A 25,632-nucleotide genomic window follows, 5' to 3' on the forward strand; every position below is an offset into this window, starting at 1 on the left:
AGGACAAGCGGGACTCTGTACACTGAGGACAAGCAGGGCTCTGTACACTGAGGACAAGCGGGGCTCTGTACACTGAGGACAAGCAGGGCTCTGTGCAGTCAGGACAAGCAGGGCTCTGTACACTGAGGACAAGCAGGGCTCTGTACACTGAGGACAAGCAGGGCTCTGTACACTGAGGACAAGCAGGGCTCAGTGCACAGAGCCCTTCTTGTCCTCAGTGTACAGAGCCCTTCTTGTCCTCAGTGTACAGAGGACAAGCAGGGCTCTGTATTCTGTAGACAAGCTCTGTGCAGTGAGGCTCTATGACACGCTCCTGACTCAAATATCAGGATGATTGACAAGCCAGGAGCCTGCACAGAGCCCTGCTTGTCCTACTCTCACTTCCTGTATTTGGACTCCTCACAGGGACACACAGGCAATAGCTGCAGGGGCAGCATTTTTTCACCCAAAATGTACAAATTTTTTAACCAATGTACGGTATATTACAAATAAACATATAATGGTATTATCTACATTATATAAAAAGTTTTGCCAACAAGAGGTACACATCATCTTCCAAAAAATGTATTAAAAAGCGATTAAAAAGTCACATATATGCACATAAATGGTACAAAAAAAACTACAGATCGTGGTGCAAAAAATGAGTAATCATACCACCCCATATACAGAAAAATAAGAAAGTTATAGGTGGTCAAAATAAAGCAATTTTAAACATAATTATTTTGGGGAAAAAAGTTGTTTTTTTAAGCTGTACAATAATGGTTAAGTATATAAACATGGATATAATTTTAATCATGTTATCCCACAGAATAAAGAAAACGTCATTTAAAAAAAAATTTGTACTGCGTGAAATCAAAACGCTTCAACATTTGCATTTTCCCCACACATATAAATTTACCACAGATTATTTTGGAAAAATGAGTGATGTCATTACATTACATTACTAATATCATTGGTCACACAAAAAAACAAGCCCTCATTTGAATTTGTGGATGGAAATATGAAAGAGTTATGGCTCTTTGAAGGTGACGAGGGATAAACGAAAATGCAAAAAACAAATATATATATATATATATATATATATATATATCTATGTCCTTAAGGGGTTGAAATGTGATGAATTTTGTGACAATATAATTATATAATTGTTTTTCTCCCGTTTTAGATTCCCCCCCACATTGAGAAAGATCAGCTACCAGATCCTTTCAATGACATATCAGTTGGCGGATGGGAAATCACAGATGAACCTGTGGGACGGCTTTCTATTTGGACCGTTTCTTTGCAAGGGAAGGTATCGGCTTTATTTTTACATTTATGTATTTTATCATAGACTATCAAGCAGGAGGGTCTGGAAAACAGCCAACAAAGCCTATTGGAGCTCATGTATCACCATCATCTCAGTGACATATGGCCTTAGGGGAAAGCCACATGCTGTAGAAATGAGATGGACTTTCCACAGCCTTAGATCCGCTCCAAATAGTGTGGGTTTTGGTGCAGATTTGCAGCATCTTCCACAATAAATTCACAGTTGTACTGACATAAAAGTTAAAGGAGAAGTGTCATGAACAAAAACTTATCCCCTATAAGTTGTAGATTCTGCAGGGGTCAACGCACTCTGTTCCTAGGGAGAGCAAGGGCCTATACAGGAGAACGCGGGGGATGGACCCCTGCAATCTATAACTTATCCCCTATCCTGTGGACACGCCCCATTCCTGGAGAGATTCGGGGCCCGTTACAGAAGATCCTGGGGATCTTTAGGATCCTTAAGTTTTTGTTCCTGCTGTATCTCCTTTAACATGACATGAATTTAAAATTTGGACTGCAGGTGTTTTTTTTAACAACTTTCGGTTGTGATTTTCAAAATCTCATCCACTTTGCTGGGACTGTAAATGCTGTGGATCTTCTGCGCAGGCATTCCATGCAGAAAATCTTCATCATTTACAACCCATTCAGCTGTACCCTTATGTCATAGTCCACAGGCCATTGTAACCAGTAAAGAAAATAAAAGCAAAACTTTGGCTGCTGTAGGTGTTAAAGCCAATTTTTCTTCAAGTGAGTTTGTATATATAGGGGCTCACTGTCTGTAAGGAATCATTTGACAGCTATGCCCCCTCTTTCTAGTGTCTATGTATGTACGTGCTAGGGATCGACCAATATCGTTTTTTTTAGGGCCGATACCGATAATCGGTGAAGGTTAGGGCCAATAGTCGATAACTTATACCGATATTCCGGTATAAGTTATCGGCTATTTATCCCCCCGTGACACCGCTGCAGATCATTGATTTAAAGCGGGCGCTTTAAATCAATGCACTGCAGTGGCTTTTGCGGTGCCATAGGCCGCCGCCACCCGCTACTCTCCCCCTGCCTGTACGGGGGTCCTGAGACCTATCAACGCCACCACTCCCCCCACCACCGCGACCGCTGCCGCACCGCACCCGCGGTCGCGGTGCGGCGGGGGCGGCCAAGGTGCGGGGGGCATTATCGGCTTATCGGCAAGATAATTGCCGATACCGATAATGCCCAAAATCGTGATTATCGGCCGATGATATCGGCCATACCGATAATCGGTCGATCCCTAGTACGTGCCACCTTTATTCATATGTTTCACATCTCCAAGATCATCTCTATGTTGCAGTTTAGCAGATTACAGTGTTTCACTACTATAAAACTTCTGCTCTTGTTACCAGTTTAATATAGTGGTGGGACACATGTAGCATCTCTTACGCCAAGGTGTGGCGTGCCCCTGAATACCATGCCATCATGTGGTTTTAAGTTGTGAATGTCTGTGTGTTTTTTGCAGGTAAAACTGTTTACCTGCAAAAATGGAGTTGCCATTAATAATCAATTAAAACCCCTTGAGGGTACATTCACATGTACGCAGATTTTATGCGCAGGATTTGATGCACAGGATTTTCTGCAGATTTCAATGTAAACTAAATGACTGAGCACAGCTTCTAATCTGCAGTTACAAATCCTTGACAGTTCCTAAAATGGACAGAGGTGTCAGCAGAGAGCACTGTGGTCAGACAGAAGGGAAATTCAAAAAGAAAAAAAAATCCTGTGGATTATACAGCAGCTGATACTGGAAGGATTAAGATTTTTATATAAAAGTAATTTACAAATCTGTTTTAACTTTCTGGCAATGTAAATGTACATTGCAGGTCTGTTAAGGGACTTTAAAGCAAACTCGTGAACTGAGCATGCTTTAAAGCTGGTCATGGGCAGAGGGTCTCTACCTGCCTACATGCCGTCCAGTTGATGCTTCTACTGTGCATTCAGCCTGTATAAGGAGAACACCGATAAGTGTGATGTAATAGGACTAAAGAATATAGTGACAAATGTATATTAATGTAATAAGCCACTTCCCTAATTAAAGGGGTTCTCCCTTGTTTATACTGTTTTTTGTTATTATGTTTGTGTGTTATGTGTGTATAAGTATGTGTTTTTTTATGTGTGTTGTGATTCTGTATATATATATTTTCTTACCTTTTGTGAAGATTCGGAAGCTGGCCCCTTTTTCTTCCAGCGGCTTGCTGTGTACCTCGGTAAGTGGGATATCGGGGGGTGTGGTAAGTGGGATATCGGGGGGTGTGTTCTTGCTGCTTTCCTTTCTATCTTCTGATGTCGAGGCGAATCTTTTCTTCCTGTTTCTTCCGTGGCTCAGCGACGAATCTGCGGCCTCTTCCGGCGCATGCGCAGGTATTATTATTTTTTTTTTACCAATAAAGTTTTTTTTGTCTAATTGACAAACTGTCTGCGCTTCCGCGAGTACCCAAGTGCTATGCTAACAACGTAGTGTACGTTAGGTTTACGCTAATAGCGTAGCCTCGCGCAAGCGCAGACAGTTTGTCAATTAGACAAAAAAAACTTTATTGGTAAAAAAAACTACCTGCGCATGAGCCGGAAGAGGCCGCAGATTCGTTGCTGAGCCACGGAAGAAACAGGAAGAAAAGATTTGCCTCGGACGTCAGAAGATAGGAAGGAAAGAAGCAAGAACACCCCCCCCCCCCCCCCCGACATCCCACTTACCAAACACAACATGGCGGAGGCCAAGGTACACAGCAAGCCGCTGGAAGAAAAAGGGGCCAGCTTCCGGATCTTCACAAAAGGTAAGAAAATACATATATACATAATCACAACACACAAAAAAAAACACATACTTATGCACACATAACACACAAACATAATAACAAAAAACTGTATAAACAAGGGAGAACCCCTTTAAAGTTTAAATTGCGACCTTTCCCCAGTTTTTAAATAAATAAAATGTAAAAAAAAAATATATATATATATAAACATAAACATATTTGGTATTGACCCATGCAGAAATGTCCTAACTATTAAAATATGATGTTAATGAAACTGCATATAGCTGTAACGTCCTGACCTACAGAATAACGATAATGTCATTTTGCCGAAAGGTGCACTGCGTAGAAATTAAACTCCGCAAAATTTGATAAATTGCATGGGGCAAAAGGTTTTAATTTTGCTGGGTTTAGACGTAGATTTTGTGGTAAAATAAGTGATGTCATTGATGAGGCAAAAAAACAAACCATCATATGGGTTTGTAGCTAGAAAATGTAAAGACTTATGGCTATTAGAAGGTAAGGAGAAAAAAACACAGATTTACTCTAGTACCTCATGAGGGTGTGCTTTTTGGGTGCATTTTAGCAGGTCAGGGGCAAAGCATGCTTCTTACCCTGAGCTGGGGGAAAAGAGGGAGGTTTTATTGATAGTAACTGGTGATAAGATAGAGCTAATAAATATCTCAGTTTTGTATCCATACACTGTAGAGCCTGTCAACCCATGACCATCAGTTAACACAGTAAATATGATTGTATCAAATACTAAATATTGGGGGAGATTTATCAAAACCTGTCCAGAAGGAAAGTTGCTGAGTTTCCCATAGCAACCAATCAGATCACTTCTTTCATTTTTGAAAAGACCTGTGAAAAATGAAAGAAGTGATCTGATTGGTTGCTATGGGCAACTCAGCAACTTTTCCTCTGGACAGGTTTTGATAAATTTCCCCCATTGTCTACGGTCACTGAACAATCATGTTAATGAAACATCTGTTAAGTTGTTTCCGAAATATGTCTTGTCATCATGCAAAGCTGCTGGTTACAGGCAAAGCCGCCCTACGGGGATATTAAAGGGGTTGTTCGTCGATTCACTTGGCTGAACATATGTGAACTTACCTGCTGTGATTCCTTGCTGTTTTCGTAGGACCCTGTCTCGCTGCTTTGCAATTCCTGGTCTCAGTCTTGACACGAGGAAGTGCCTGTTCAGCCAATCACTCTCTGAGGTAAGTCACTGCTGTGGGCAAGAATTGGCTGGAAGGGCACTTCTTGTGTCGAGACCGAGACTGGCAATTGCTGAGCAGCAGGATAGGGCACCATTGCTGAACAATTAGGAATTATTTTTATCACCTGGAACTAGACAATGAAAATTATTATTTATTTATTTTTGCATTTTTGTAATAACTTGTTTGTTAAATGGCAGTTGTCAGATTCAAAAACTTATGACGTATTGTTACTGATGAAAATAAAAGACATTTTGTAATATGGTTGTTTCAAATTTTTTGAATTTTTAATAAAGAAAACAGATCCTGAAAATCCCACCACTAGGGGTCCCCATATCTACTGGGACACTAACCAGTCCTGCAGCAGCTTCAAGCTTGTCCATGAGTCATGGACTAGAGATGACTAATGGACAAGGCTGCATGAGCAGACACACCAATTACCCACCCTCACCATAAGGGAGGGACACGGCTACCATTGCCTGCTGAACCCCCCCCCTTACTGTCCCTCTCCTGTAACCATTTATGTGAGTAGGCTTCAATAAAGTCAACATGTGAAGACGAAGACGGGTGAGTCGCTATTTTTCTGCATTCTGTTCAAAGACAAACCTTCAGTTGCTGAAATTGTAAACCCCCTATGTTTATATTTAATACCTTTTTAAATGTCCATTTTTATTCTTTGTTTTCCCCCTAAGGTTTGGTACAGAGAAGATGTCTGCCATGACAATCCTGAAGGATCATCTTGGTCAGAAATAGAAACACCTAGTGAGGTCATACAGATAAGCTGCGGCCCTGATGACCTCTTATGGGCCGCTCTATGGGAAGGACAGGTCATTGTAAGGAGAGGGATCTGCAGGAATAATCCTAAAGGTAAAATTTTACCATGTCATATTCTCTATAGCAGCTGCTCATGACCTGCCGTAGACACATCTTTCGTTGGTAAATTAACTTTACTTCCATTGCCCTTATGTGAAGGATGCATGTGTAGAAGAATCTCCCTCCATACAACATGGCAGCAGTGGATGAGGCTGTATAAATCAGATCGATTACATAGTTACTCTACATACGGTGCTGCAGCGTGAGTCATGTGTAAACCGATGCTCCCGGTTCTTTTCTGGCAGCTTCTTGGGAGTATGCATTAGGAGAGCATGTAGCATGTGCATTAGCGCCTGTCCCGGCCACCTGCTCAATAGGAGTGAATAGGATGGCTTCCTAACATGTGCAGTAATACTGGAGCTATCCTGTACTGCTGCTGGCTCTTGTATAACTAGCTAACATAACTAGCGTACATCAAGGCATTATAGTTCATGTAAATATGAGCTCACATCTTGATCAACATAAAATAGCCTTGTTAGGCTAGGTTCACATCACGATTTAACCATCTGATTATCGGACCATAAAATCGGACAAAATCGGATTGCAAAAAATCGTATACAATCGTATGTAAAAATTTCTTTGCTATCAGATTTTAAAATCGTATCCGAAAATCGTACAGATGAAAATTCCATCCGATTTTCAATAAAAATCTGATCCTGTTTTTAAAATAATATGTATGCCAATGGCAATAAAGTTTTATATATTTGAAGTGTATGTGTTTTGAAGTCTACTGCTCATGCATACAAAAAAATCGTGTGCGATTAATCTGATAGAATCGCACAGTCACACGATTCCATGCGATTTACATAGACTTCAATAATAAAAAAATCGGATACAATTTGCATCCGATTTTGAATCTGGATGAAAAATCGTGGTCAACCACGGATGCGGATCAAAACTGATGCATTTGTTGTCTATCATTAATAAATGGAAGTCAATGGATACGACTTGGCATAGAGATTTGTACGATTTCAAAGTTAAAAATCGTGAGAAGAAGTAGGATGGTAAAATCGTGATGTGAATGTTCCCTTAGTAGATGAGGATCTGACATTCTTAGGTTGCTTCAGCCACCTCTATCTCCAAGCTTGGTCTAGTAATGTTCTGTTGTTCTTTGTAACCACATTGCAACGCTCCACTGTTGATAGGAGAGAATAGAGCATTACTAGCATACCATGACATTTTAGAAACACATTTAGTTTAAAAAAAATAATAACCATTTTAATAATTTTGCAAGATTTTCAAAAGATTGCAAAAATAGTGGTAAATAAGAGTGTAATATGTATATATGTATATGTTATGATTGGGTTAAATCTATTCATTCATATGGACATCCTAGCAAGTGGACCCCTCTTTGGGTATGTTCACACGGGCGGATTTTTTAGTGGGTTTTCCGCTGCGTATTTGAAAGTGGGCGGGCTCTTCTCGGCTGTCCGCAGCAGATTTTCCGCGGCGGAATTTACGCTGCGGAAAATCCGCCACAGTCCCTACTGACTTCAATGGGGCCTGCGGCGGATTTTCCGCAGTGTACATTCCGCCATGGAAAATCTGCTGTGGACAGCCGAGAAGAGCCCGCCCACTTTCAAATACGCAGCGGAAAACCTGCTTTAGGTGTTTCCATTCTGTGCCTAACAGGTGACGGCAGAACTAGTCAGCGCTAGGACCATTCTGCAGATGGAATGAACATGTTTATTCTTTCGGCAGAGTCTAGAATTTTTATTTCCGCGGCAGATGTTTAGCAGTGTGCACGGTGCAGCAGAATCCCATTAAGAATAATGGAAGCTACTGCAACAGAATTTCCGAGCTGAATTTTTTTTCTGGATTCTGCTCGGGAATTCCACCGTGTGAATAGGCCCTTACTGGTATAATAATAAAGGCATTTTCCAGTAATCTCTGTTATAAGGGCTGCATGTGTCACTTTCATCATGTGCTTAACATTTCCTAATCCTTGTTTTGCTACTGTCAGTAATTTGTTTGCCATGATTTGTGTGTACAAAGCAGAAATTCTGTATGTAACACTGAAGACATATAGACATATTTTTCAGCATGAATCTGACTCCGCTTCACATGCAGGAGCTGTGGAAATAGTTTGTTTACTCTGCGCTGACACATGACTTTTCTTCACGTCTTGGTGAAAGTCTATGATCTAATGTATGACGTCTTTCTCATGACAGGCACTTCCTGGGATGTTGTGGAAGCGCCCACATCTGAAGATGGCATTATGCACGTGTCCGTTGGTGTTCATGTGGTTTGGGCTGTGACTAGGGAACGCAAGGTAAGTCATACAGTGATTGAACGGGTATGTACACAAGTAGCGCAAATACTGCCCATTTCACCCAGCTGCAGCTTATAATGAACAAGTTTTAATATTAAAGGGCTACTCCGGTGAAAAACTTTTATTTTATTTATTTATTTTTTTAAATCAACTGGTACCAGAAAGTTAAACAGATTTGTAAATTACTTCTATTAAAAAATCTTAATCCTTCCAGTACTTATTAGCTGCTGAATACTACAGTGGAAATTCTTTTCCATTTGAAACACAGAGCTGTCTGCTGACATCATGAACACAGTGCTCTCTGCTGACATCTCTGTCCATTTTAGGAACTGTCCAGAGTGAAAGGAAATCCCCATAGCTAACAAATGCTGTTCTGGGCAGTTCCTAAAATGGACAGAGATGTCAGCAGAGAGCACTGTGTTCATGATGTCAGCAGACAGCTCTGTGTTTCAAATGGAAAAGAATTTCCACTGTAGTATTCAGCAGCTAATAAGTACAGGAAGGATTAAGATTTTTAATAGAAGTAATTTACAAATCTGTTTAACTTTCTGGCACCAGTTGATTTAAAAAAATAAAAATAAAAAAAAGTTTTTCACCGGAGTACCCCTTTAACGACGCAGGACGTAAATGTACGTCCTGGTGATGTGGTACTTAACGCACCAGGACGTACATTTACGTCCTGAGCATAACCGCAGGCATCGGAGCGATGCCGGCATCATGCGCGGCAGGTCCCGGCTGTGGATCGCAGCCAGGGACCAGCCGGTAATGGCGGACACCCACGATCCCATGGATGTCCGCCATTAACCCCTCAGATGCAGTGATCAATACAGATCACGGCATCTGCAGCATTGCGGTCACTTAACAGGATGATTGAATCGCCCGCAGCGTTGCTGCGACGATCCGATCATCCTGCACGGCAGACGGAGGTCCCCTCACCTGCCTCCGCTGTCTTCCGGGAGTCTTCTGCTCTGATCTGCCTTCACGCAGACCAGAGCAGAAGATGACCGATAACCCTGATCAGTGCTATGTCCTATACACAGCACTGAACAGGATTACCAGTCGAATGGTTGCTATAAATAGTCCCCTATGCGGACTATAAGAGTGTAAAAATAAGAGTAAAAAAAATAAAGTAATAAAAATGTGAAAAAATCACTCCCCCAATAAAAACGTAAATTGTCCCATTTTCCCTATTTTACCCCCAAAAAGTAAATATCCAAACTATTAAAATAAAATTTAAATGATCCCGTACGGTGAACGGCGTGAACGTAAAAAAAAAAGTCCAAAATAGCTGCTTTTTTATAACATTTTATTCCCAAAAAAATTAATAAAAAATTTAATAAAAGTTTTGTATAAGCAAATATGGTATTAATAAAAAGTACAGATCACGGTGCAAAAAATTAGCCTTCATACCACCGCTTATACGGAAAAATGAAAAAGTTATAGGTCTTCAAAATAGGGGGATTTTAAATGTACTAATTTGGTTTAAAAGTTTACGATTTTTTTTAAGCGCAACAGTAATAGAAAAGTATGTTATCATGGGTATCATTTTAATCGTATTGACCCAGAGAATAATAAACACATGTCCTTTTTACCATAAATTGTACGGCGTGAAAACAAATCCTTCCAAAATTTGCAAAATTGGCATTACAACGGACAACTATTCGCGCAAAAAACAAGCCCTCATACTAGTCTGTGGATGAAAATATGAAAGAGTTATGATTTTTTGAAGGGGAGGAGGAAAAAACGAAAGCGTAAAGTCCTTAAGGTCCAAATGGGCTGAGTCCTTAAGGGGTTAAATATATTCTTCTTTCAATCATTGGACACAGTGTTAAAGGGGTATTCCACCCCTAGACATCTTATCCCCTATCCAAAGGATAGGGGATAAGATGTCAGATCGCCATGGTCCCGCTGCTGGGGACCCCGGGGATCGCCGCTGCGGCACCCCGCTATCATTACTGCGCAGAGCGAGATCGCTCTGCACGTAGTGACGGGCAATACAGGGGCCGGAGCATCGTTACGTCACGGCTCCGCCCCTCGTGACATCACGGCCCGCCCCCGTCAATACAAGTCTATGGGAAGGGGGCGTGGCAGTCGTCACACCCCCTGCCATAGACTTGCATTAAGGGGACGGGCCGTGATGTCATGAGGGGCGGAGCCATGACGTCACACTGCTCCGGCCCCTGTATCGCCCGTCATTACGCACAGAGCGAACTCGCTCTGTGCAGTAATGATGGCGGGGTGCCGGAGCGGCGATCCCCGGGGTCCCCAGCAGCGGGACCGCGGCGATCTAACATCTTATCCCCTATCCTTTGGATAGGGGATAAGATGCCAGGGGCGGAATGCCCCTTTAAATCTGAAGCAAAATCCTCAGAATCAAACCCATTTTATGTAGCAACTCAAAATATGCTAACTACAACACTGCAGATTTGTTTGGGTGAAATCTGCAGCGTATCTGCTACATATGAACATATCCTAATGCAGTGGTCTTCAACCTGCGGACCTCCAGATGTTGCAAAACTACAACTCCCAGCATGCCCAGACAGCCGATGGCTGTCCGGGCATGCTGGGAGTTGTAGTTTTGCAACATCTGGAGGTCCGCAGGTTGAAGACCACTGCCCTAATGTGTGTTATCTCAGGATTGCTGTCACTGGCTATGGGCAACATATTAAGGCTACAGGTCTATACTCCTGCGGCATAAACATTTATGCTTTTTGGATTATAGAAGCACAGAATGCAGCAGACTAATAATTATGGGAGTGCTCCACCCCAAATCCCTTCCCTCTCTGACTGGCTGCCCTGTATACAGGCATGTATAACACTTTGTCAGTCACAGCCATCAGGGTGAAGGAGGTGTCCCCTCTTAAATACAACAGATGCACAACTATCAGTCTTATGTATTCCCTAAATGATGCAAACTTTTTTGGCTTCCAAGAGTACAGCTTGTGCCTGTAGTTTGTTGTCCAAACATAATACAACATAATCAACTGACAGATCCTCTTTAAAAGACCCATACATATAGTGTTTGGTTTGCTCTATATAAAAGAGATACTGAAAAACTTACTGCAATTGATGTGACACATATAAATAGGACAGGTAGGTGCAGATTAAAATAACACATTCGGGATGGATAGGTGTAGATTAAAATAGCATGCATCATAGATTCTTAATAAAAAAAACAAACGGACAATTGAAGTTGCTGTGGACAGCTATTTTTATATTAATTGTGATTGTCATGTTGCTTTGTTTAAACGGTACCTTTCATCAAAAAAACTTTTGATATATTATAGATTAATGTATGGAGAATACATTTCCAATAGCATGTTATTAAAAAATATGCTTCTTTCTATTTCATTTTCCACTTTGAAAAATGACCACTAGGGGTCTCCCTACCAGTCCTTTTCTATAGATTTCAGACTCATGCTGGAGTCCTAAATCTCAAACTGCAGCCGGAACACAGACAAACTCAGCACTGCTAACTGCCAGGGAGCAGTGCTTTGCTTGTCTGTGTCCTGGCTGCAGTCTGAGATTTAGGACTCCTGCATGAGTCTGAAATCTATAAAAAAGGACTGGTAGGGAGACCCCTAGTGGTCATTTTTTTGAAGTGCAAAATTAAATAGAAAGAAGCATATTTTTTTTAATAACATGCTATTGGAAAATTATTCTGCATACATTAATCTATAATATATCAAAAGTTTTTTTGATTAAAGGTACCCTTTAAATACAGCATGTGTCTATAGGGCAAATCCTTCCCTAGTGCATTTGCTGAATCCTAGGTCAAGACCCAATACCATGGCACAAAACAGGACTACCTCTTTTACATCAACATGGGATACCATTCTAAATAGGAGTCCCAAAGTTGCTCCCATCATACGTTATGGCTTATACTGTGGCCAGTACATAATGAGATGTGCAGCATGTATGGCTATTGTATGGTCACCAATACATAGTTTCATTAATTTTCTCATTTTATCATTGCAATCTGATATCACGGCAGTGGGTAATCATATGGATAGCATTGCCTGAGCTACATTGTCCCTGCAGCCATAATTTCACAGTATATCTAGGCACTAAAATCTTAGAGCCTCTTTAATAGTCACCTGCTTAAGGTTAAATTCTGCATCTAGTATGTGTTGTTCTTCTTATGAGTTCTGCTTTGTCTTGTATCTAGGTGTGGTTTAGAAGAGGAGTGAACTCACACAACCCATGTGGTACTAGCTGGATTGAAATGGTGGGAGAACTAGCGATGCTGAGTGTTGGACTTAATGATCAGGTAATGTATCAACTAAAATGTGCAGTAAATATTGAATGGAAGCAGCTAGAATAAAGACAGTGTGCTAAGCGAATTAAAGGAGTAGTCCAGTGGTGATTCAGTGGTGAGCAACTTATCCCCTATCCTAAGGATAGGGGATAAGTTGCAGATCGCGGGGGGTCCGACCGCTGGGGCCCCCCGCGATCTCCTGTACGGAGCCCCGACAGCCCGCTGGAAGGGGGCGTGTCGACCTCCGCACGAGGCGGCGGCCGACACGCCCCCTCAATACAACTCTATGGCAGAGCCGAAGCGCTGCCTTCGGCAATCTCCGGCTCTGCCATAGAGATGTATTGAGGGGGCGTGTCGGCCGCCGCCTCGTGCGGGGGTCGACACCCGCTATCTCGGCGGAGAGCCGGGGCCCCGTACAGAGAGATCGCAGGGGGCCCCAGCGGTCGGACCCCCCGCGATCTCAAACTTATCCCCTATCCTTAGGATAGGGGATAAGTTTTTCACCACTGGACTACCCCTTTAATGGGGTATTCCAGGAAAAAACTTTTTTTTATATATCAACTGGCTCCAGAAAGTTAAACAGATTTGTAAATTACCTCTATTAAAAAATCTTAATCCTTTCAGTACTTATGAGCTTCTGAAGTTAAGTTTGTTCTTTTCTGTCTAAGTGCTTTCTGATGACACGTGTCTCGGGAAACGCCTAGTTTAGAAGAAGTTTGCTATGGGGATTTGCTTCTAAACTGGGCGTTTCCCAAGAAACGTGTCATAAGAAGTGTCATTTAGACAGAAAAGAACAACCTTAACTTCAGAAGCTCATAAGTACTGAAAGGATTAAGATTTTTTAATAGAAGTAATTTACAAATCTGTTTAAAACTTTCTGGAGCCAGTTGAGATATATATATATATATATATATATATATATATATATATATATATATAAAAAAGTTTTTTCCTGGATAACCCCTTTAACCCCTTAAGGACCAAGGGTGTACAGGTACGCCCTTGGTCCTGCTCTCCTGATATAACGCGGGGTTACACAGTAACCCCGCGTCATATCACGGCGGGCCCGGCGTCATAGTGAAGCCGGGACCCGCCTCTAATAGCGCGCAGCTAAAAGTGAAAGTGAAAGTTGCTGGCTAGCTCAGTCGGGCTGTTCGGGATAGCCGCTGCTAATCGCGCCATCCCGAACAGCTGACAGGACAGCGGGAGGGCCCCTACCTGCCTCCTCGCTGTCCAATCGCCGAATGATTGCTCAGTGCCTGAGATCCAGGCATGAGCAGTCATGCGGCAGAATCGTTGATCACTGGTTTCTTATGAGAAACCAGTGATCAATGATAAATATCAGTGTGTGCAGTGTTATAGGTCCCTATGGGACCTATAACACTGCAAAAAAAAAGTGAAAAAAAAAGTGAATAAAGATCATTTAACTCCTCCCCTATTAAAAGTTTGAATCACCCCCCTTTTCCAATAAAAAAACACAGTGTAAATAAAAATAAACATATATGGTATCACCGCGTGCGGAAATGTCCGAATTATAAAAATATATCATTAATTAAACCGCTCGGTCAATGGCGTGCGCGCAAAAAGATTCCAAAGTCCAAAATAGTGCATTAGTGCATCGATCAATAAGTCCTATCAATGCAAAAATGGTACCGTTAAAAACTTCAGATCACGGCGCAAAAAATGAGCCCTCATAACGCCCCATACACGGAAAAATAAAAAAGTTATAGGGGTCAGAAGATGACAATTTTAAACGTATTAATTTTTCTGCATGTAGTTATGATTTTTTCCAGAAGTCCGACAAAATCAAACCTATATAAGTAGGGCATCATTTTAATCGTATGGACCTACAGAATAAAGATAAGGTGTCATTTTTACCGAAAAATTTACTACGTAGAAACGGAAGCCCCCAAAAGTTACAAAACTGCGTTTTTTTTTCAATTTTGTCGCACAATGATTTTTTTTTCCGTTTCACCGTAGATTTTTGGGCAAAATGACTGACGTCATTACAAAGTAGCGCCGCATACTAGCGCCGCATGTAACTAATAGTTTATCTACACAGGGTGCCTCCAGCTGTTTCAATACTACAACTCCCAGCATGCCCCGACAGCCAATTGATGTCAGGGCAAGCTGGGAGTTGTAGTGATGAAACAGCTGGAGGCACCCTGTGTAGATGAACTAAGGGCGGAAGTCCCCCCCAGCAGGCATCAGTGACGTGGTGCCTGCTGGGGAAGTCTGCCTGGTAGTGAGCACACTGCCAGGCACACAAAAAGCATTTTTAATATAGTAAAAATAAAAATTAAAAGCAGGGAAGGGGTTAGGGATAGATTGGCAATAGGCAGGGACAGGAAAAAAAATAGGATGGTGGGAGCTACCCTTTAAGGAACTGAATATGATTGTGAAACTTGGTGCAGCAAAGCATGCATTGTATATGTAATTTGTATCTTATTCAGGTCTGGGCTATTGGATATGAAGACAGAGCAGTATATTTTCGGCAAGGTGTTACCCCAAGTGAGCTCAGTGGGAAAATGTGGAAAGCCATTTTGGTTCCCAGAGAAAGTGACAGGTCAAACTCTGGAAGTGTCTCCAGCATCAACAGGTAACAACAAGTCGAGTGCATAGAACAAAAAGAGTAAAGTCTTTGTGTGGTACAAATGTCAGAGCTCCTTGCTCCCTTGTTTTTTTTTTCTAACTATGGCCATGTGGGATATAAAAAAATAAACATGTACTTACCTTCAGTGGAAAAAAAAAACCTCCCGTCGGAGTTCTCCTTTAAGAACCTCTTACTGTTTTCTGGTACAAATACAGAGAAATCAAGTAAAATAGAGCACAGGGCTCTAAATAATAACTGTATTATGTGCACAAGGTTCAGGAGTTCTGTTGAATAGCCCAGAAAGTCAAACAGATTTGTACATTACTTCTATTAAAAAATCTTAATCCTTTCAGTACTTATGAGCTTCTGAAGTTAAGGTTGTTCTTTTCTGTCTAAGTGCTCTCTGATGACACATGTCTCGGGAACTGCCCAGTTTAGAAGCAAATCCCCATAGCAAACCTCTTCTAAACTGGGTGGTTCCCGAGACACGTGTCATCAGAGAGCACTTAGACAGAAAAGAACAACCTTAACTTCAGAAGCTCATAAGTACTGAAAGGATTAAGATTTTTTTATAGAAGTAATTTACAAATCTGTTTAACTTTCTGGAGCCAGTTGATATATATATATATATAAAAAAAAGTTTTTTCCTGGATAACCCCTTTAATTTAGAATTCATCGCCTAAATAGCCTGTGCTGGAGACAAGTGGTATGCATTCACATTGTGTAGCTAGAAGTGACAGGGAGAACAGTGCTTCTGTTAAGGCAGTGGTCTTCAACCTGCGGACCTCCAGATGTTGCAAAACTACAACTCCCAGCATGCCTGGACAGCCAACGGCTGTCCAGGCATGCTGGGAGTTGTAGTTTTGCAACATCTGGAGGTCCGCAGGTTGAAGACCACTGTGTTAAGGCATTTAGGCGCTGAAATCAAAATGAATGTAATTTAGAAAAATGATCACGGTGCTGCACAATTTGTCTTAAAAACAATGAAAGTAAAAAGAGTTGCAGACCTCAAGGTATAAACTTACTATATAAATGTGGAACCTTGAGGTCTGCAACTCTTTTTACTTTCATTGTATTCACTTTCTACATGTGGGGTTACGTGTAACGCAGAAACCTCGGCATATATTTTATTTAAATTATTAGTGTGAGCCCCCCAACTCCTCTTTTTTATTGTCTTAAAAATATTAGAGGTACGCTTACAGGTATTAGTTTAAAAAAATAGATGGCACTCACCGAAAGTACTTTGCAAATAATCTTCATTTATTTCAAGTGCAATAAAAACGTTTTCATACGGGCTGGCAGATTAACTTACCGGCATGTTGATTGGTAATACAAGGTGGGGATTCAACCCGTTGGGACCCCCAACTGATCACAAGAACAGAGGTCAAGTAAATACAACTGCAGTTTGCATGCTTGGCCACCTCTCCATTTACTCTTTATGGAACTTCCAAACATTGCCAAGCGCTAAACTGGGAAGTCCAATAGACAGTGAATAAAGCAGAACCTGAGCATCAACATTGACACTCCATTCACTTTGGGGACAATGGACCTCCATTCAGATAATAAGTGGGGGTCCTAGAAGTCAGATCAGCTTGATATCCCTATACCCTGTGAATAGGGGTTAACTTTTAAATCTGAGATAACCCTTTAAGATTTCAGCAAATAAAAGTGTACCAGTCTTTATAGTCCAAGTGTACACATTGTTCTCTCTTAAAGGCGTACTCCACCCATAGACATCTTATCCCCTATCCAAAGGATAGGGGATAAGATGTCTGATCACGGGGGTCCCGCCGCTGGGGACCCCCGCAATATAGCATTCGGCACCCACCTGTTACTGCTCCGGAAGCGCTGGAGGGTCTGTGTCCCGACCACTGGAACGGAAGATCGTCACGTCACGACTCCGTCCCCGTGTGACGTCACGCCCCACCCCCTCAATGCAAGTCTATGGGAGGGGGCGTGACGGCCGTCACGCCCCCTCCCATAGACTTGCATTGAGGGGGCGGGGCATGATGTCACACAGGGGTGGGGTCGTGACGTCACGATCTTCCATTCCAGTGGTCGGGACCCAGACCCTCCAGCGCTTCCGGAGCAGTAACAGGTGGGACCCCCGTGATCAGACATCTTATCCCCTATCCTTTGGATAGGGGATAAGATGTCTAGGGGTGGAGTACCCCTTTAAATATGAGCTGCATTGGGGCCTTGGCACTCTGTATGTACTATGGAGTTATCTACAGAAGAGATCAGGATGCAAGGAAGGAGTGGATTTAAGTATTCAACCCTTTTAAACAGTTTTGGACATTGCCCATTAGTAAAATGTAGAATGCAGCTCATGGATATTAATATGTGACTGCATTTCTCTGTTTTATTCCTTTTAGTGCTGGCTGCTTCTTTGGAGATGAAGTGAAGGGTCACACGGATTCAGTCATTCAGTCTGATGTAGATTCAGAAGCCGAACAATCACAATTACAAGAGTTGGCTTCCAATACATTAGACGTCAAGGCAATCGTCAGTGCAGATGTTCCTTTGGACCCCCAAGAAGAAGCTAGTGCCAGTTGTGATGAAGTTCCTGCACACTCCAAGATGACCAGAGCTCCCCAGTGGAGCAGCATTGATCTGGTTGAGGCTCGCATCAATGCACTCCAACCTACAGATGACACTGCCAACCTCTCCGTATTTGAGACCTTCCCCGAAGGAACTGAAGATTCTTTTGGAAGAGATCTATATCCCTTATGGACGTGGGTTTCTGGAGGAAGTTGTCTTGTGGACTCTCACAGCAATCTTAAATGGTTTACACAACAAGCAGGTATTAGCTTATTATTCTTATTTGTAATCTAAAGCATATTATAGTTATTAGGCTCAGACATCATTGCAACTTGGGTCATCTGTGAGGCCTCGTAAAATCGCACCTAGCAAACCTCACTGTTTCAATATGCCAGATTAGGTTTGGGGGCAACTAGTGTGTAATCCATGTGAGAATTCCTGTATTTGTTCCAAGATTTCTCCACCAATAGGTAAACATTGAGATTGCAATTTTCCGTGACCCTTTGTCGCTGTGGGGCACTAGCTTCATACACCACTATATGATTTCTTGCTATGTGCTTCAGGTTTGACAGCCAGTATGCAGTCAATGTCATTGTCTATCACCCCGGCAAATACAGCAGTTTGGAGGAAACAGATATTTGACCAGCTCAGTGAACGCACCAAGAGAGAACTGGACAGTTTCAAACACTATGAACCCGCCGTAGATCAGGTACTTAACAGTCTATTATGAATAACCTAGAATGTTTTCTAGAGGAAAAAAAAAGAAAAGAAACATACAATAAACCATTAACTATTCACTAACTAGTCTCTATCTGACTGGACTGCAGGTTTTCTTTTCTTTAGAGGGATTGTTCTATGAAAGACTTTCATTTTTCATATGGGGTTGACTCCCGAGACTCCAGGTAAACAAATGGCTTTACCAAGGGAGGGTGCATCTAGCTATAGGTGGTGGCCCAGTTCGGGAGGTGTTGGCCCGTACCCTTGCTGCCCTGTCGGGCAGCTTCCCTGCATTGTCCCCTCCCCCTTGCATCTGTCCTCCCATGTAAATATGTTTCTAATGTATTATACCATGTAATGTGTTCAGGAAGCGTTGTCACTTTAAGACTGTTTACCATGTGATTTGTCGTGATTGTTACCCACGAGGTGCCAGTCACCAGGTGATCCCAGGGGTGACCTATGGGCTCCCTGCTAGTCTCCCCATATAAGCCCTGGGTGGAGCTAGCTCTCTCTTTCCTTACAAGTCTTTGCTGAGGTCAAGTCTAGTCCTAGAGAGTGTCCAGAGTCATTGGAGGCCTCAAGTCCAGTCTGCAGCTACAAGTAACCACAGTCTCAGTATTATCAGTCAAGTCAGTCACTGTCATGATTTGCCAAGTCAACGTGGCCTGCATTAATTTGACCATATCTACTACAAGTCCCAGCAAGCCCTTAAGGTCTCTGAGTCACTGGTCACCTCTTTGGGCCCTGGCTGAACTGTATAGACTTTACCAACTTTCTACCCTCAGTAAAGCTATCCATAACTTGGCATCGAAGTCATTATTGCCCCCGTGCCTAGCCCAGGATATAGCGGTATACCTTCAGGTGGTATTGAGGATAAACTACGCCCTGGTGTCACGAATAGAAGGGTTTAATCCAATCTGCCCCTAGGATAACAAAATCTGCCCTCATCACACCCCATTACCACATATACAACCCTCCTGCAGTGAACACTACAGACAAAATCTAGTCTTACTTGCAGCCATACAAATGTTTTCTAATTACTTTCTGCTTTGACAGGATTTCAGATTTTCCCTGAGGGCGTGCCCCTTACTTTTGTTCCAAGGTTTTAAAGGTAATTTGTTCTAGAACAGTGCTGAACTGCAGGATACACTCCTTCTTTCTCTCCCACCCTTCCCTGCCTTGATTGATTGTTTAAAGAGATTCTGTTCCAGTGCTGAACAGTGCACATGAGTCCATCAAGGCAGCGAGGGGTGGGGGAGGGAGGAGGCATGCATGCTGCAGCTGGCAGAGCCTCTTTGACACTTGAGCATTGAGCATGTTCTAGAGCTGACAGATTCCCTTTAAATGTCCATATTGCTGTCACTACCAATAGTACGTAATCATTTACGAACACAAGAACTAGCAGCTTTCTTTCATTTTTTTAATTCTTCCATTTCTGAATTATAGTAACTTTTTTCCTCACCTTTTATCCAGTCTGTTTGGGTAAAAACAGGCACTTTGCAGTGGTGGAGAGACTGGAAACCATACAAGTGGATTGATGTTCGGGTGGCCCTTGAGCAGGTGACAGCAAATGATGGCTCCATAGACAGCATTCTCTTTATTTACTACACTCACTATGAGGAGAAAAAGGTATGTAGTTTCAATATAATTTTTGTTTCAGTAATGTAGAAGTAGTGAATCAGGATGTAAACATATATGATAATTCATATGTTATGATAGGAGTATAAGATTTACACGAATTGCCTATCCACAGTAAAAGTGTGTGAGGGTCTGACTGAGTCCCTATAACTGTTCATAGTGATGAATCTGCCAATCATCAGCAAGTGGGCAGCAGCAGGGCGATCCTTTTCTGGCCCCACTGCCTGCTTTCAGTGCAGGTTGTTCAATCCTACCTTACACCCCACCATAAGGGACAGACCATTGGAAACAGTGTGTTTGTCTTTGTTATTTTCTGCTCAGTGAGCGCAATATAACTTAAGTCAGGCATAGGCAACCTTTGGCACTGCAGATGTTTTGGACTACATCTCCCATGATGCTTTGGCAGCATTTTGGCTGTAAGAGCATCATGAGAAATGTAGTCCAAAACAAAAAATGTAGTCCAAAAGCTAGCCTATGTCTGACTTAATTGGTAGGTTCACATCAGGCTATGTTCACACAGCAAAATTTCTGAGCAGACTTCCGCTGGAATATTCCACTCGAAAATTCCGCTGCAGCAGAGTCCCATTGGTTTTGATGGGATTCTGCTGCACTGTGCACTTGGTTGCAGTCTTTTAAAGTGTATCTTATACATAAACATACATTGAGAAGTATTTGTAGCAGAAATGAAAATGATGCCCTTTCCTGGTACTGATTTACCCCATCACACCTTACAGAAGTTTAACCCCTCTTTACCAATAAAGTACAGTATTGGAAATTTGGATTAACCTATATCTATCCCCTCTACACACATCCTATAAGAATCATAAGGTCCTCCTCAGTTGCATATATTCCTATGATTTTATGTTACTTGCCTTGCGTGGTTACATACTGTGTTTCCCATAGGATAATATGTAGCCCTAATGTCTACATACCAGTACGGTATCCTATGGCCATACAAGGGGCTATGTATATCTACTGTAGCATCTATGTATAGAACTATGTGTGATCCCTTCCTAGTACAGAGCACTCACAATGGTCCCAACATATGTTTCTTTTTCAGTACTTGCACTTATTTCTCAATGAGATCACTATTGTCGTGCCAGTTCTTAATGATGCTAAACACTCATTTGCCATTTACACTCCAGAGAAGACGAAGCAGAGGTGGCCGGTCCGTCTGGCAGCCACCACCGAGCAGGAGATGCATGACTGGGTAAGAGCAGGATAAAAGGGAGAAAACACATATGTGGGCTCATGTATCCACATTACATCTGTTCTGCTTAGGGCAATGTTTTTCAAACAGTGTGGCTCCGGCTGTTGCAAAACTACAACTCCCAGCATGCCAGGACAGCCAAAAGACCTTTTTTGTAAATTTGGACAACCCCCATCCCTTTATTAAATGAATTAGATTTTATAGTGTTAGAGATTGTTCCACAGGACTGGCGCTTAGCAATGTGATGCCAGTATTCAAGAAGGGGTTCCGAAGTGATCATGGATACAATAGGCCCATAAGTTTAACATCTGTTGTGGGTAAAATATTTGGGGCTATTTTGGAGTATCCTAATATTAGACTATATATAAAGTATATGAGAAGGCAATGGCTGAACTGGAGAGGGTGCAGAGGAGGGCGACCAAGGTAATAATGGTATGGGAGGATTACAGGTTAGCAAGCGACCAATCACAGCCCAGCTTTCACTTTATCACAGCTCGTTAGCTGAGCTGTGATTGGTCGCTGTGGGAAAATCACTCAATTTTTTCTCTCACACAGTTTGATAAATCTGGACCATTATGTTTGTAGAAAAGACGTCTTAGGGGCGATATGATCACAATGTACAGATATATGAATGGACAGTACAGAGATCTTTCTAGTGATCTTTTTATACCTAGGCCGATAACCATGACCAGAGGGCGTCCCCTACGTCTAGAGGAAAGAAGGTTTCACCATCATCACAGACAGGGATTCTTTACTGTTAGAGCAGTGATACTATGGAACTCTCTGCCATATGATGTCTGACACAATAAACAAGTTCGGGGGGGGGGGGGGGCTGGATGTTTTCCTAGAATAATATAATATTACAAGTTATGGATACTAGATTTATGGAGACAGGACATTGATTCAGAGATTTATTGTCTATTTGGAGTCGAGAAGGAATTTTCCCACTTTTATAGAGCAGTTGGCATCTGCCTCATAAGTGTTTTTATTTATTTTTTTATTTTTGCCTTCCTCTGGATCAACACAGTAGGGATATAGGTTGAACTTGATGGACTTTGATGAACTATGATTCTAATTCCATTACAGACTCTGACCTCAATTCTTCTCTCTCGTGTTACAGCTCAGTATTTTAAATAGGTCTTGCTGTGAAATAAGAAAAGTAGTGGGACCTCCATCCCACCAGGCAATCTGGTCCATCACCTGTAAGGGGGACATATTTGCGAGTGAACCATCATCAGATTTGGAGTTCCTGACCAGCACACGATCATGTGACCAAATGTAAGTGTTATGGCCCTTTTAGATGTGGTGACGGTGGGGGGGACAAGAAACGAGTGCTGATCTCACAGATTGGCGCTCGTTTGCTTAACCTGTACAAGGCTCAATACATCGTCAGCCAATCAAATTAATTATTATCAGGGCGATGTGTGTCCAATAACGATAATTCGAATGGCTGCACAAAAGATTGAACGTTTGCTCATTTGTCGACTAATTTCTGGGCCTATTGCTCTCTGATTCCACCTTTTTCTGCTTCAGGAAATGTTTGGTGCTATAGGGATTTGCTCCTTCTCTGGACAGTTCCTGACATGGACAGAGGTGGCAGCAGAAAGCACTGTGGTCAGAATGGAAAGAACTACACAACTTCCTCTGGAGCATGTATTTTTAAATATAAGTAATTTACAAATGGATATAACTTTCTGGCTTCAGTTGATATAGCATATAGCGGTAGCCCTCTGTCTCCATACAGCCCCCATATAGCAGTAGACCCCCATCCTAATTAATTACCACCAGTGCTCCACAGCGGTGCGTTTTCCTCCTTCCCTGCTTTGGGCAGGGAGAGGGAAGGACAGGTCATAACAGAAGGGCATGCATGCTGCACTTCTGCTCCCAATAGCCACTATCTTCTTAAAGTGGTGACGACACCGATTTTTAAGATGTATTGGGGTCTAGAGGTCATCCACGAACCCAACAGCACCTAGGATGTAGCTTGTGAGCCACGGTTTTGCCACCCCTGTTCTACAGTACAAGAAATGCCATAAGAGCAGATCTCAATAATTGAAAGCACTTAGAACTAAGTTGTGTGCTACTTTTTTGCGCCTTTTCGCCACACAGAAGATTACTGAGAAATCACTGTTGAGAGTCAAATCTGTCTTTGCAGATGTAGTGGTCAGGAATTTATCATTGCACAAAAATTTGCAAGCCCTTCCAAAACATTGCAGATCTACACCAGCCAAGACCTGACTTACAAAATTGCCTTTGAACAACATGTTTAAAAGGTCATAGATTTTGGCACAACAAGATAAAAAGTCGCACAAAAAGTCGCAGAGTATCATACAGAAACATGCAGAGGGATGTACTAAGGTAAAAAATGATAGTAAGGACATGCTGGTAGTTGTAGTTTTGCAACAGCTGGAGAGTCATAGGTTAACGATAGCTTCTTTAAAGGGGTATTCCAGGCAAAAACATTTTATCCCCTATCCAAAGGATAGGGGATAAGATGTCTGATCGCGGGGGGCCTGCTGTTGAGACCCCCCGCAATCTCCCTGCAGCACCCGCATTTTATGCGGGGACTGCATCTCTAGTTTAGGAAACCTCCGGGTTTGCGGGACTGGGGACGTGACTCCACGCCACGCCCCCACCATTCATGTCTATGGGAGGGGGCGTTTAACTTTTGTCTTTGCGGTGAACTGCCTAAACGTAAAAAAAATACTCATTTCCAAAATTGCAGATTTTAGGTCACGTCACATCCCCCCAAAAAAACACAAAAAAAGTGACCAAAACCCCACATATACGAAAAAGTGGTACTGTTAATAACTACACATCATGGCGCAAAAATTAGCCCTCATACAGCCCTGTAAATTGGGGTCAGCAGATGGTCAGCAATGCAATACAGCAACGCGCAGCACTTCAGACAGACACTTTTTGTTTTCAAAGTAAAATTGACGCTAATCTCCCTTAACTGTCTATTGCTCGGATAGATTTATCATATGCTGTGCGCCATTTCATAAATTTGATGCACGGCTCTACTACAGACAATATTAAAAACATCTCCCCTATGTGTTATTCTGGCCCTGCAGCAGATACCTGAAGCCATACATAGATATATATTAATGTAGACCCAATGATCGTGGTTTCTGATACTGTACATCATTATGACCTATGACATGATTTGACTTTCCTCAACTGATTCTCTGTATTAATGTAATCAATGGCTGGGTTCACACCACGTTTTTGCCACTGTTTTCAATCAGTTTTTCTAATGAAAACTGTATTGCAAAAAAAACTGATGGAAACATATGGGAAAAAGTAAACCATATGCGTTTTTAAACCGTATACTGTTTTTTTTTTTAAAGTGCATGCGGTTCCATATGTTTTGATTTTAAAAAAAAACATACATTTTAGAAAATTTTATTTAAAATAAATGCATTTTTGTAAAAATTTAAACCTTAGGATGTAAATGCGCATGTGCAAAGTAAAAACCGTATACAGTTTCCCGTATGGAACCGTATACATGTGCGTTTCCCATTGACGTCCATGTTAAAAAAAAAGTATGTGGTTGCAATACGGTTTTTAAGCCGGAGACAAAACCGTAGTCAACCACGGTTTTGAGTATGGGAAAAAAACGTATTGCAAGCAAACCGTACGCAACTGTATTCTCCCGGGTGCATATGGTTTTCAATTGTTTTTCTATGTATACGGTTTTCAATACGGTTCCATACGTTTTCTATAATGAAAACGTATACGGGAGCCGTACTTGAAAAACGTGGTGTGAACCCACCCTAATAATGGATGGATGAATTCTTATGTGGGGACATGGAGCTGAGCTATGCTTATTTCAACAGTCTGAACTCTTTCCCTGTAATAGGTTGGATTTCTGTATATCCAGGTTTGTGCATGTTACCATTTTATTATAAGTGCGTACATTACTTTATGTTGGTAAAATGTGCATTTTGTTTGCAGGTTTTGGCGTCAGATAGGAGGACACCTGAAGATGGTGGAAAGCAGCAGTTGTGGTGTTGTGTGGGGCATTGGTTATGACCATACAGCATGGGTTTATACTGGAGGTTATGGCGGAGGATTCATGCAAGGTAAGATGTAGTGAAAAAGGGGTATCAACATCTGGGACATATATGGCAAATCCATAGGATAATTAATAATGTTCCCTGGATAGAGGGGTGGGGGAATTCCACCTTGGAGACCCCCATCTATCTGACCTGTTTGCAGAAGCTGG

At 42.0% G+C, this 25,632-nt stretch overlaps 1 protein-coding gene across 1 annotated transcript in view; it reads left to right on the top strand.

Annotated features, from left to right (window-relative positions):
- TECPR1 (tectonin beta-propeller repeat containing 1) overlaps positions 1-25,632 on the top strand; it is a 118,792-nt gene that overhangs the window by 18,281 nt on the left and 74,879 nt on the right. The window contains 11 exon segments of the mRNA XM_056536469.1: positions 1,166-1,291; positions 5,995-6,169; positions 8,347-8,447; positions 12,616-12,717; positions 15,159-15,304; positions 17,674-18,101; positions 18,403-18,548; positions 20,030-20,185; positions 21,255-21,404; positions 22,525-22,682; positions 25,362-25,489. Of these exon segments, the coding sequence (XP_056392444.1) occupies positions 1,166-1,291; positions 5,995-6,169; positions 8,347-8,447; positions 12,616-12,717; positions 15,159-15,304; positions 17,674-18,101; positions 18,403-18,548; positions 20,030-20,185; positions 21,255-21,404; positions 22,525-22,682; positions 25,362-25,489 (1,816 nt within the window).

Source organism: Hyla sarda, chromosome 8, assembly GCF_029499605.1.
Source record: "Hyla sarda isolate aHylSar1 chromosome 8, aHylSar1.hap1, whole genome shotgun sequence".
NCBI lineage: Eukaryota > Metazoa > Chordata > Amphibia > Anura > Hylidae > Hyla > Hyla sarda.